This window comes from Microtus ochrogaster, linkage group LG10 (assembly GCF_000317375.1).
Source record: "Microtus ochrogaster isolate Prairie Vole_2 linkage group LG10, MicOch1.0, whole genome shotgun sequence".
In the NCBI taxonomy this organism is placed as follows: domain Eukaryota; kingdom Metazoa; phylum Chordata; class Mammalia; order Rodentia; family Cricetidae; genus Microtus; species Microtus ochrogaster.
Window position 1 is genome coordinate 7,800,623 of NC_022035.1, and position 14,486 is coordinate 7,815,108.

Consider the following 14,486-nt stretch of genomic DNA (forward strand, 5'->3'; position numbering starts at 1 on the left):
TGGGTTTTGATACTACTGCACATACTGGCTTTGGGGGAGCCTAGGCTGTTTGGATGCTCAACTTACTAGACCTGGAAGGAGGTGGGAGGTCCTTGGACTTCCCACAGGGCAGGGAACCCGGTCTGCTCTTCAGGCTGATGAGAGAGGGGGAGTTGATCGGGGGAGGGGGAGGGATATGGGAGGTGGTGGCGTGGAAGAGACAGAAATCTTTAATAAATAAATAAATAGATAGATAGATAGATATCTTCACTTGATAGTGTGCTTTGCAATGCTCACTGTGCTCCACTGTATCATGTGGAAATATGTACAATACCGAGAGATGGAATGATTTTAAGGACTGATGATGAGCAGTAGGGGCAAGGACAGACGTGAAGAGATGGGAAATCTAACTAATAGTGAGTGTAATAAAGAAAAATATAAATGTGTGCCAACAATTCTGTAAATTTCTGGAATTAGGTCACAGGTTCTAGGTCTAAGCTTATAATAGTAGTTTGGAGAAAGTAATAAACATCTACTTTAGCCTGTAAATTTACAATGGAGCAGATTCCCAGGGCAGGGAAATATTTTTCAATAGTGGCTATACTTAGTTATGAAAAAGCTTGCTTCAAGTCTGGCTTTGTCTTTTCTCATTTCAGAGTGCTGGGGAAAATTATTTTCTAATTAACTACTTAGTCATATAATTATGGAAAACACTGTGTACCACAACAAATTAGTGACTTTGATTTCTTTCCTATTTTAGTTTTTTTTAGAAGTCCCGTAAGAAGTGATCATCTTTCTCATTGAAAATGAGCCTTTATTTTAAAATTACATTTGATATATGTTAAGGAGTTAGGACTTAATGGATTCAAGTCTTTTTAAGTAACAGAGCTAGCAGAAACATATAAACAATGAGTTTCTTTCCCAAATATTTCCCATTTCTTTTCAGTCTTACTATTATGTTAACAAGAGTTAAGGTTTTCAGGCATAATGTTCTCTAGACATACAGTTTTTACATTTTGAGGGATCCTGTGTGATGGAAGGTGAAGTCAAAGGTGAAAAGTATTCTTTTCAGAGTAACCAAACAATACAGTTACAAATACTTCTTTTATAACTTTTAAGCAATGCTGTGTTCCTTAAACTTGTCAAGCAGTGACTCACAAAGGAAGGAAACCTGCAATTATTCTGTCTCCAACAACTACAAAAATAAATTAGCCATAATTCTTTTTGCTCTAGAATAATAATGTGAAAACTTTGGGAAAAGTATATACTTTCTCAAGAAAGGAGTAATTTCATATATAACGTAAGCATACTTAAACATATTTACAACATATTATAAAGAAGCTCTCTGCATAATACATCTACCGCCCGGTTTCTCAAAGGCCAACATACAATTACTGTTTTATTGCATGCAAAAGATTTGGAGCAAAACTTTTATTTTTAAAATCCCTCCCCTTTTTTCAATTTAATCAGTAAAGCAAACATAAACAAAAGTAATATTTATTTGCCATGGAATAAAAAGTCCTGATGGTAGACCTCACATGTATTTTACCACTACGTCTTGTCAAAGGAAACATGCAAAAAAAAAAAGAAAGGGGTAGTTGATAAGTCAAATAGATTGATTCAAGATGATACACTGTAAGTTAGGTGTCCAGCAAGTTCACATCCACCAACTGAAGAGAGCTCTTTAGCTTTCTTAAAGGTATTTCCAAATGAGAGACTAGTAACTGCATGGAGACATTTGTGGAGACGGATGTGTTATAATAAAGAACTATAATGGAGAGAAAGCACCATGTCCTCTCTTGGAAGTGTAACATCTCAAGGAGTTGAAATTAATATTCATGAAGTAATTGTAAAAGACTATAAGCATATATATTGAAATAATAATTTTTGCAGAACCATAAAAAGGTTATGGACTTTGAATAAAGGAAAATGATTGAAGATCATAATTGCTTCAAATCGGAAGAGATAGTTGAGTAGTCAGGGCAGTGGCTGAATGAGTTTCAATAGATGAAGGAGTTGTAGATGTCATCTGTCTCTGTTGTGGGGACCTGAGCTTCAAGAAAGCTTATGTCATTTCTTGTGACTATAGAGAGAATGGACTCTTACACTAAGGCTAGACAGCTTTGTTGAGTAAAGAAAATATAAGTGATAATGAAGTACATCAAATGCATATCATTATAAAAGTATGTTAACACCAAAGTAAATGCATTGCCTTCAATATTTAATTCTTAATTATTAAAACTGACAATGTTATACTTGTATAGAATGTACTATGTAAACACATATGTTTTTAAAATGACTTCATGTAATAGTAGTATTATACAGGGTTTCAGGCTAATAATATAATAATATGGATCCTTAAATTTTATATACAGATTTTGTGTGTGTGTGTGTGTGTGTGTGTGCATGCAATAGATGGTGAAATTTTTCCAAGACAAATCTGTTGTCATGGCTTCCTTTCCCCTTTGCTATTCTCCCCGGTTTATTTCCCTTTTTATTGCCCATTGCTTTTAGAAGGAATAAATATTAATGAGTTCCACAATGTAGTTTGTACTCCTCTGTTAACACTGGAGAGAGTATCTACTCCCTATTGTGTAATCATTAGCGAGGCAGTGAACAGCTAGTGCCAGCCACAAACCATTTCTTTTACGTCTCTACATAGCAGGAGTGTGCCTGCGAAAAAGATGCTATTCATTCTTCAGTGCACATCCCTGAGTGCTAGTTTCAGAATTCCTTCTGGAGCTATCAGTCATCTCCAACAGACTCCACAAAATAAGTGCTTAGGGGTTACAAAAAGAATACAAAGCATAGTCACTTCCTCAAGTCATGCTAGGAAACGGTTTATACTCCATCTTTCTCTTATTAATGGGATGTTCTGTGTTAACAGTTATGAATTTCTTTCCATCTCAAGTAATAGGACTGGTGTACAATGACATTATGTTGTTGCCTCCAAATTTTGTGAAAGATATGGGGAAATTTACAGATGTACAGCCTAGTGACTTCAAATACGACTCAGTAAGTGGTGAGTGTAGATGAGACAATTTCACCTCTGAAGACAAGTAGTGACTTCTTTTTATTCCCCTTTGTCTCATGTAAGAACTATGGAATCAAGGCTTTTCTGGTTTGACCTACTGCTTCTTAAAGTGGTGATGCTCTTTGTCCATATATAAAAGCTTAAATTGCCCATATATAAAAGCTAATATATGTTGGGATTAAGAAAAGACTAATTGAGAAGCATATAAGAAATTTCAGGTTTGAAGTTCTTCACATGCTGGGCTTCTCCAACTCTATTAGTACATCTTGAGTGATTTGTATTTGGAGTAGTTCATTCATTGTCTTAATTAGAAAATCATTAAAAAGAATGTATCAGCTTTGGGACTCAGCTTTCCACAATCTCAATCACTCCCAACGCTCAGCAATTCAGTTTCAAGGGGTGATTCATTATCATGGTTACCTTCAACCAAGACACAAAATATGTGGTAGTATTATAGCTTTGCTGGATAAAATCAGCAGTTTTCATTTTCATAAAGTGGGGAGGACTCTTTGGGCATGTCTGTTTGTGGTTAGTACGTTGATTAGTTAGATTGGGTTGAGATGTGAAGACCCACCTTAACTCTGGGTTTTACTATTTCTTGGGCTAAGGTTCCGTACTGAATAAAGATAGAAGACAAATTGTATACTAACATTCACTGCTCTATGATTCCTGACTGGATAGAATGTGTTCTACAGGCTCATGTTTCATCTGCCAGGCCTTCCTAACCACGTTGGCTCTCCCCTCAAACTGTAAGGTAGAATAAACCCTTTCTGTCTTAAATTGTTTTTGTATCATTATTATATCACAACAATAATAATATTAACTAATATGGACCATCTTTCTGAAAGATGACTGCAATGCAGCACTCTCAGAACTGACATGGATAGGTATAAGCTGGCAAGTCTGTAGGAATTTCCCGTGTCAGCCTCATAAAGGGTAAGTTCTGAGCTACAAAGAGAAAAACGCTGTAAATCCAATACTATCTGGATTTAAGATTTCTTATGACAAGGATCAAGGCTATTTATGAAAAATTCTATCTTCAACATCTCAACATTTAGTGTAACTGAACAGTTGCTCAACTGTCATCTATTAAGCAGATGAAAGGCAAGTAGACTGCAAGAGAGCAATACCTGAAAGAACTGATACAAACTGAGTTCACTATCAAACACTTGATCCAGCCTCTTCCATGGATAAACATATACACGCCCACAAACAAACATTTAGGATAGGACTTTAGTTAATATTATCATTACACTAAGTGTTATTACTGCTTGTGGGACAATGGTTTTACCCTGTAAAGATTTGTTTCTTGTACTTGTTTAATAAAATGCTGATTGGCTAGTAGCCAGGCAGGGAGTAAAGGAGAGGTGAACATACAGGAAGTAGAAGAGGGGCAGGGAGAACCAGAGAATTCTGGGAAGAGAAAAGATTCAGTCTGCAGTCCTCACTCAGACACAGAGAAAGCCCGATACAGAGCAAGCAAGATGTGACTGCCTCACTGAAAAAGGTGCTAAGCCACGTGGCTAACACAGTGAAGAATTATGGGCCGATATCTCTGATAAGCATAAATACCCAATAAAATACTTGCAAACAAATACCAGCATACATATAAATATCATATAAAATTAGCTTTTCCTTGTAGATACTGGGACGGTTTGACATACATAAGTTGAAAACTTTATGAAGAATAAAAGAGATTTAAAGACAAAAATCACATAAGCATTTAAATAGACACAGAAAAGGTCTTTGACAAAAGACATACTTTCATGACAAAAGCCCTAGGAAAATGGGATTAGAGGAAACTACCTCATAATAATAAAGGTTACATATGACAAACACAAAAGAAATGTCCACCTAAATGGAGAAAAATTTGAAAAAGTACCATTAAAAGCAGGAGGGGTACAAGGATGTCCACTACCCAACTCCTTTTCAATAAAGCACTTGAAGCCCTAGAAAAGTAAGATGATAGAAGAAAATTACGGGACTCAAACAAGAGAAGAATAACTCATATTATTCTAATTTAAAGACTCGGTATTATACACACTATACAAATATCTATCTAGAAAAATTCTACCAGAACTCTTCTAGAAATGATCAATACTTTAAAGAGGAGCAGGATACAAAGTCAACTTATATACCAATAACAAAAAAGAGATCACAGAAACACTTATAGTTACAATAGCTAAAGAAAAAAGCAAATACAAAACTAGGAATTAAGTGTAACCAAGAAGGTAAAAAACTTATACAATAAAAAAACCTTAAGTCTCTGAAAGAAGAGACAAGAAATACTGCCCCACCACGGTCACTGATTGACAGAATTACTGTTGTGAAAATGACCATCCCACGAAAAACAATTTACAGATTCAATATAATATCAACACCTAGAATATTCTTCCCAGAAATAGAAATTTACTGTTTTTGTTGGTGCAATGGATTGTGAAAGTCCTGTATTCTCACTTTAGGTATCCCTGTTAGTAGTTTTTACCTTTGTCTTTTTTTTTTCAGGTGGTTCCATTGGCTTGGTACCATTTGCTATATTATTTCCCCAGCTTTTATGCACTTAGGACTCCCAGAGTAACCATAAATTTGAAAGTAAAACTTGCTTAGTAGAGGCTCATTGCTGCCTCTCTTTGGAGAGACTCATTTTCTCAACTCAAGCTGAGCTGCTATGCTGTCAGCTTCCTGAAAGGGAAGTTGGGATTCCCGAAGCACTCACTCAGAGCTATAACCTCATTAGATGATACAGCAATTTACTATTTCTGTGTCTTGCCCTTATCTCTTCACTGCTCCTAAGTCACAAAAATGCATAACCCTCAACCTGCACCGTTCCCCACCCAGAAGTAACCACAGAAAGCATCAGCATAAATTTGCTCCTCCATTCTGGGAATTCCTTAGTCAAGGAATTCACTTCTGTCCTTAAAAGCATTTGAAATACATTGCATTTGGGGTGCCTAAGTAGTTTTGAAAGATGATTTTGAGATAATGTAGTCTGTCATCCTGATGAAAATGGAGTGGGAGAGCAACTTTTAAGTATGTATATACAGGAAAAATGAAATGACAAGAATACAAGGAAAAGTAGAATCTTTCTTGAGTTCTGTTTCAGGTTCCCTTGAAGTAGCCTTAAGGACAAAAGTACAAAATACAGTGAAGCTAACTACTTTAAGTCACAAAAAAATGAATAAAGTTGTTTAAAAATGTTCAAATACTTTAAAAATAAAAAAAATTAATGTTTCTTTATCTTTGGATCTAACATGTCTATTCAAATTCAGAGGTGCTATTAACTTCCCCCTTATAGATGACTGGCAGAGTGAATATGATCTCTTCCTGTGTTAAATAGTTTTAAAGAGGGGAATCCATTCAGATATTTGAGCAGCCATTATTCAGAAGAATTTCAAACAGATTGTGTCTGTTACCAGTGGGGGCAGTAAGCACACTGAGCACATGACCTAAGTCAAAGGCAGGGAACACTTGTTTGCATGTTTAGCTGACTTCTGAGCTACTCCAACAGAGTTTTTTCTTTGATTGCATTTTTTGTTTGAATGCTTCTTGAGATCTCATGGGTAGGCCTTTCCTCCCACAAAAAGTCCCAGAAGTCACCTCTGGGTAGAACACGAACCACCTTAATCTAATTCCCAGCAGGTGAGTTCTCATTGGCATTTATCCCACTGACTGAAACCTCTTAACATCCGGGAGATGTTGAGGAAACTGCAGAGGGTGTCAGTCCTTCTCTTCTGCTCTCTCCAGAGAGCTCACTGGCAAGAAAGATCTGATTCCTTCAGGGTTTTCTTATGTGTTAATTATTCTACTATATTGCATTTCACCTATGTGAAGGATATATTTCAAAAATGCAACGACCATGCCTTTTATTTTTGTTTCAATTTGCCATATTAGACTTAGTCAAGCACGGGATGGAATATTCAGACAAGTGAAAACATTATGGAAAGTGCTTAATCTCTCTCAGTAAACATGTTTATCACCACACTTAATGCATGGCTGTATGCAGGGCTATTTATTATATATAAGGTATAATAGTTGCTGTTGAAAGTCTTAGAAGATAGCAATCATTATTTTTTGTGATCTACACCTATAATGATATTATATTCACTCTCAAAAAAAAAAATGAGACCATTAACATGTCATGGGATAGCTTGATCCACGCCCAGAATCCTATGTGTGAAAGCACACTCTTCTCTGGCACGGTTAAGCATCCCATCAGTGAAGCTGTGAAGTCTTTCCCAGGCTCATAATACTCTGATGCATATTGCTGATGGAAAAGTGATGTAAAATAGTCTCACCCATCTGTTATTTCAAAAGTGATGGACAGGAAAGGTGTACCCTCTTCTTTCGTTTTTCAAGATAAAGCACTGGCTAAACTGTGCTTATTATTAAAACTATAGATAGCTACGAGCAAAATGAATTCACATTATACTGAGGAGGAATGTGATTATTTTATTCTCATTTCTTGATAGAGCATGGGGAAATATGAGTTTATAAACCTTTCTCCACAGTCCAGTTCAGCTGTATTTTCCTTTTAAGCACCAATCATTTTAGCTGTTGTACCTCATCACAAAGGTTCACAGTCTGGGCTGTCTTTTTTGGTAGCCTGAGTCTCTCTACTCTTATACAGATTTTATTAATGTGCTTCCTACAGAACACCTGTTCAAGATTTCTATGATGTAAATCACCTCGAGTATGATCTACTCTTTCACTCTGTTTTAGTTTCAATAAAAGAAACCATGTTTAAACTGCACCCAATGAAAGGATCCCTAGGTTACTGTACTTAAAATCTACTTCAGTTTCCCTTTGATCTCTGGAAGCAATCAATGTGTTCCTACACAACTGATGATGAGCACCCAAGAAGAATAATTTTTAGCTGCTGTCTAAGATATACATGGGTCACTTCCCCTCAGGCGCTATCCTGTTATAATGTGATAAGGGTTGATTTTATTCTAGTATGAGCTGGATACCATTTACAGCTGCCTTAAATCCTGATCAGGTATATCAACAAAAATGTTAGATTTCCCCTACTCCTCGGTGTGGATCTGACCAGGCCTTTCCTTTAAAGAGATACAGTCATTTTCTTGTTGGATATTGTCAGAGAAACATTGTCAGGATTTTAAGGGTTACCTTCTGCTAACAGCAGCAAATGGATTAAATGGAGAGACCCTCCAGAATCATTAGGATACAGCTTTCCATATTGCCTATAGATGTTGCTACAAGCTTACCCAATATTGTGAAGATAAGTTGACTGTATAATTAGAACACTATGGTGTATTATACTGAACATATGTGTACATTAATCACTTATTTTCCAATTTTCTGCAAAGGAAGGCTGGAAGTAGTATTTTGTGACCTGTGAGGTTTGAATTAGTTAGCAATAGTATATATAACAATGAATAAAGTGATAAAGGTGACTCTGTCCTAATGATAATATGGACATAAACATTCAATTTCATAATGAGACCTAGCTGTCAAAATAATAAAAAAAGTTTATATGAGCTTCCTATCACCTGCTTTCTCTGATTATATATGAAGAGGTTTATTTTGAGTCAAATTATTTTGAACCGATGTTAAAAATACCTTGTTATTTGTGAAAATGACATCTATAGAACAGTGTGAATCTGTAAAAGAAAGTGTGGAATTTGTTCTTTGAAATAAGTATAATATGGATGGCATACAGGGTGATCTGTTCATGGTAACACAGTCAAGATTTCTTGAGACCATTATCTTCTAGTTGGGCCTGTTTGTAGAAGCTGGTTTGAGAAGTCTCTTTTTATAAATAAGATTTGGCCTTTTAGTGTTTATTGAAAGAAAACAGGCTTTGAATAATCTTCATAGGGTTCAATTGTCCTCCCTTCACTCGTCTTTATAATCCACATATGTCACCCCTGGGATGCTGGTACATTCGATGGGTTTCTATTGGGAAATGTCAACAACTCCTAAGGGAAATTCACATGTATGTTTTGAGGAAGGAAAGGAAAGAAAGGAGTATAAGCTGTTTTTGCCCAACACACACATACACTTACAAACACACACACACGCACACATATATACACACACACACAACACACACAAGCACATGATGCACACATCAAAACAAAACAAAAAAATACAACTTCCGCCCTCTAAGAGGCTTATCAATATTCCTAGTACAGAAAGGGATACACATTCCTAAGTTACTCATGCCATACATACCAATCATAAATATTCATTTTAGGTGAAGTCATTATTTTCGTATCTACTGACCTTTCTTTGGCATTTGCTTTATTCTAACAGATATATCTTAATAATGATATTCTTTTTGTGTTCCTGTCTCTCTGTTTTACTTTTGGTTCTTTGCAGTGGTTTAGAAGAGGTATGAGGGACTCTGAAAAAAATGATTTAAAACATAACCAGTTATAGTTCAGAATTCTCAAGATCTTTTGAAAGTAATAACCTACAAGACATAATTGACATTCAGAAAGTAAAATCTGATCTACCTCAAGCAATGAAATTATACTACTCTGAAAAGCTTACTGTAATAAATCTACCTAAAAGTCTTAAGAATGCAGCCATTAAAGTGGCCAAGAAAATATTAATCTACTAACATTTGTGTTTTATGCTAGTTCCTTATAACCTCAAGCTACATTAGTAGTAAAATCTATCCTAAGGCTATACTCCTAAATGAGCTGACATGCTGGGTAAAATTAGTGGATGCAGAACAATTAAATTTTGGAAGTTGCAAATGCAAACCTTCATTGCTTATCTTTGGTCACTGACATGGCATCGTTTGCTCGGGCAGTGGAGCCAATCTTGGTTGTAAAAGCCTTCATTTGTCTTCCGGCCCTTGCTCCCTCGCCCTTTTTTGATTATTATTGTTCAGAATTTTTCTTCTTCTTTCTCTTCTTTTATTTTTTTTTATCAACTAGCTTTTTTTCTAAATTTCTCAACCTACAAGCTTTCTAGGAAGTTCTCTTCTATTCTCAGTTGTCAAATGCAGTATGTGTGTGCTTTGTTCTGACTTTGCTTTAGTGTTGTGCCTTAACACACAGTATTCCCCATGCCTCGTACAGACATCTACAGTTCCTGGCCTTACCCTCTTTTCCCTAAGTAGCCTGTCAGTCGTCATTCTGCCCCAGCGCTATTCCCACTAGCCTTTCTGATTCATGGTTGTACAGGTCCCCATAGTGTATTATAGTGTATTGTTTTGTGTACCATCATGATGAGTTTCAGAATTTTATGATAAATATATATCATATGTTACCCTATCATATATGTCTTTGGATATCTGGTGATTTTTTTTTTTTTTTGCTGATATCCAACAACTGCATGTTTAATGAATTATTCTCTGGGGCTTTGCTGGTACGCAGATAAATAACTGCATGCAGAACTGTTTAAAAGTAATTAGTATAAACTTGATCTGATAACATGGTGATCTTCTTGCAGCCAGGGTCATTTTAAATTCACTTGCTCTTTTGTACACTTATCTATCTAGTCCCCAAGCCATGATTAAAATATAATAAAAGTGAGGGGTGAGACCTATGCTTATCTCTGAGTATAGGTACAAATATTTGGAATGTAGTTAGGAATTATGCTGGCTTAAGTAAATGGCACTTGGAGATTCTCCTCCAATATCCATGACTTCACAAGCTCAGGTATTTGGCAGGTGTCTAGTGCCAGGCATGGCGACTCCTGCATCCAAAGCAGGGATCATAAAGAGGAGGAGGTGGGAAGACTGTGAGAGTCAGAGGAACAGCAAGATTACAGCAAGATTATTTGTCTCCTAGAAAAATCAGAGAATCCAAACCTGTGAAGCCTCATCAACACGGCTGCCTAAACAAAACCTGGAACATGGATTGTGCCATTATCCATGCTTTTATAGATGGAAGATGTCTCATGGAGATTCCACTTTAGATAAAGAACTATAGGAAACTAAAGAATGTCAAAATCAGAAAAATAGTCTTTCTCAAGTAAGAGTCCCCCAAATGGCTATCCAGTACCAAGGGGCCAATTGTGAAATATATACCTAAGTAACATTATACAGACTGAGCAGATTTTATTTATATATTTAGGAAATAGATAATAATGTACTCAATCTGTATAATATAATGTATATAATAAATTATAAATAATAAATTGCATATAATATATTTAACAAAGTAGCAATAAATGAAAACCAAATATACACAGGAAATATCAATATCATGATAAATTTATTTTTTAATCCCAGTTTAACAAAATGAGTTTTTTTTTTAAAAAAAGTTAATTGTGCAATTACTATCCTTTTCTCTCATTTTATATACTTGCACTATATGCATACAAAATACAAGATAAAATTTTAGTTTTATAAACTAATTACTCTTTCTAAATTTCAATGCCAGAGACCTTTACTATTTTTTTTTTTTTTAGAGATCTATAAAAGAAATCAATCCCGACCACAGACAGAGTTGTATTAAGTTGCTTACCAACCATCAAGTAGGTCACTCCTTATCTGACTAGGACTCTTGTCACAGTATACAGAGTAGGGGGCTCTTCTTGTCCCCCATGGCCCATTTACGTTCCTCAAGGACAACCACCTGCTCACTCTTCAAGAGCAAGTCATTTGAGGGGAGAATCACATACCTTCTTTGTCTTTTTGTGTATCTAAGTGGGAGAGCGGGTTGTCGTTGGTTTGTGCGCAGTATACTTCCCGGGTCTGGATGCCAGCTCCACAAAGGGCTGTCTGATTGGCACGCCTCTTGTCCTGCTGACTGAGCAAAGGGTCCACGTGACACTCTGTCCACTCTGCAGTTCTCCAGCCGTACCTAGATAAAGAGAATTCAAGAGTGGTGGCAACGTTTAGACAGGAAAACCCTTCTCAACTCTTTTCAGATTTTGTTATAAAACTTAAACTCAAAAGCAATTCCTTTGGATGCAGTACAGACTCTCAGACTGACACAGATTCAGTTCAGTAGCTTTTTTGTCCTCAGTTGGGCCCCGTTAGAGGAACTGAATGCAGACTGTGCCTGTTTTAATTGCAACTACTAGAAGTTACTTATCAATATTTTATGAAATAAGAACATACTGCTGAAAACATGAAATTTCATGTGCAATTAAACTGAACTCAAGCTTGCCCTTTCTCAGAGCTTATAAACAAAGGCAGGCTGAGTCTGAGAACGCCAAACATTCTAAGTGATGACGAGCCCAAACACTTGCTTTTGCTTTTAATAAAATGCATGAAAATTGCTTATTCATATCGGAGCAAAATTATAATTGCATGCTAGATTTAAAAATATAACAGAGCAATTCAGAGCTCTCTCATTACTGTCAAGAGTCAGAAGTTTCTCGTGCACATGCTCTGTAAGAGCCCAGCATTCCTGATGAATGCCAGCGAATGAGGAGAAGAGCTGACTTTGCTGCCAGGAAAGCGCATAAAAGATGATCCCTGATTCTCAGAGCTCCAATCAAGATTAGGATGTGAAACCACTGTTGGAGTCAGCCTGACTCTCCTTAGAAGGAGGTAGGGAAGCATTTCCTCATGTCACCAACAATGGGAAGTGATGGCTTTTCTCCACCTCTAGGAAAGCGGATACCTTAAAAGCCCCGAGGAAATGGCTCCAGTAGCATTCTGACAGTCTAACCATGATGCTTGCCCATGGATCAGATTAATAGCTAACACAGATGTAAGTGGATGTGCTCATCTCAATCAGACAAAGAGGTTAAAGGTGCCCTTGGATGTCTGTTCTGGGTGCTTGACTCTGTCAAGGGTGAGTAATTTGCTGGTGAAAGTGAGAGTCCTTCCCATTTTCATGTTTATAAGTAGGAGTTTGGGGATGCACAGTTGTGGTATTGTGCCATCAAGGAACAGCAATAAACCTTGTTAATAAAAGAAGAGCATTTCTAGATATACGGATAATTGATAGGGTTAGAGGAAAGTAAAACAGAAAAACTAATTTTCTATGTGAGTTAGAAAGCATTGGAAAAAAATACTTAAAATGGCATTTCAGTTTAGATCATACTAAGGAGTCCTGTGATAGAAACAGATTTTCAATAATATAAATAGTTGATATATTCCAAGGAAAGTTCTACCTAGAAAATGGAGATGATAAAGAAAACCAATGATGTCTGCTTGTTTTATTAATGGCATTTGAAAATTTGAGAAGATAAAAGATAAAGCCCCACAGTTAGACAAACGCAGAAGAAACTGTTGGGAGAGACAATATCCAGAAGTCTGGGCAGTATCCCTGGGTTCCTGGTCATGGAGAAGGGACCTAGAGAGCATAAGAAAGGAACTGGATTTCTCAGTCTCTTCTCCTATGAGAAGACTGTGGGTGATTGCAAACCACTATAGATGGACTCATGTAAACCATTGCCATTTTAGTTATAATGCCTCATATACTAATAGCAGTAATTTGCCTCCTCGCTGATTTATGAATTTTAAACTATATCCATGTCCATTGAAAGTGTGGACAGTCCAGAGACACTCCCAGTGGAGTGTGTGCACTAATATTCTCTAAGTTTCCTTATAAGTATTCCATATTCAGATAAACTAGAAATCTTGCTAATATAACTCAGTGTTATATCTTGGAATTAGTATTTTTATGAAAAAAAAATACTGGCATACTGGCAAATATTTCAGAACTAGTTTTATTTCACCTGAAGTCAATGAACATCTCTTAGGCACTTAATGTGTGTTAGGCCCCATAATATATGTTGGTGATGAAATAAAAAAAAAATGAACAAAAATCCCCACTCCCAACAACTGAAAACTCTTAATTTTGTTGTAGTTCTTTACTCTTTTTAATTAAAATTGTTACCTGCGTAACTGATTACGACCTAACTATCTACACATGATGCTGACTCATTGCAACAAAGACATATGTAGCCTGTTCAATCTTGTGTCCTCAGTGTGAGCCACGTACTAATACAATTCACCAACCGATATGATTGGATACGCTGAAAGAATTGCTGTTAAAAGTCTAGCCTTTATGGAGATTTGGAAATGAAGTTGTTCGTTATATTTTCATTCTGTAGAATAAGCACATCTTTAATGGATAAACTTTGTAATGAGCTATTCTCGTGTTCTGCTTAAACCATCTAAGAAAATTCACCATTTCTATATGGTTGAATCTGAAATAGTGTTTTACGTTAGATTACTGATATAGCAAGTTTCAAATATTTGTGGCATCAGAGAGCTGAAAGGTCATGGCAATTGAGGACATCCCAGTCTTCCTTTACTCACGTAGCACAGAGGACAGCTCCATCCCCCTGAGACAAACACGGTTCTTTCTCCTCAAGTTCTGAACATTCCTTTTCAGTTCCAATTGGAAACTGCTTGATAGCCCTTGTCCTTACACGAGTGCCTGCGGGGGAAGTGACGTCGTGGCATGTTTTTGAACATGGGCTCCATTCCGACCATTCGGACACCTGGCACTCCTTGGTGATCACACAGGACTGGAAGGTCATGGGCATTTTCTCTTGCTGGCAGAAGCTGTAACAAAGCATTGATATTTAT

At 36.5% G+C, this 14,486-nt stretch overlaps 1 protein-coding gene across 1 annotated transcript in view; it reads right to left on the bottom strand.

The window, feature by feature from the left end:
- The window catches only part of Thsd7a (thrombospondin type 1 domain containing 7A), a 402,496-nt gene that overhangs the window by 155,294 nt on the left and 232,716 nt on the right, over positions 1 to 14,486 (bottom strand). The window contains exons 3-4 of the mRNA XM_013352455.2: positions 14,214 to 14,462; positions 11,615 to 11,796 (exon numbers count right to left, since the gene is read on the bottom strand). Coding sequence (XP_013207909.2) covers positions 11,615 to 11,796; positions 14,214 to 14,462 — 431 coding nt within the window. The remainder of the gene's footprint in view (positions 1 to 11,614; positions 11,797 to 14,213; positions 14,463 to 14,486) is intronic.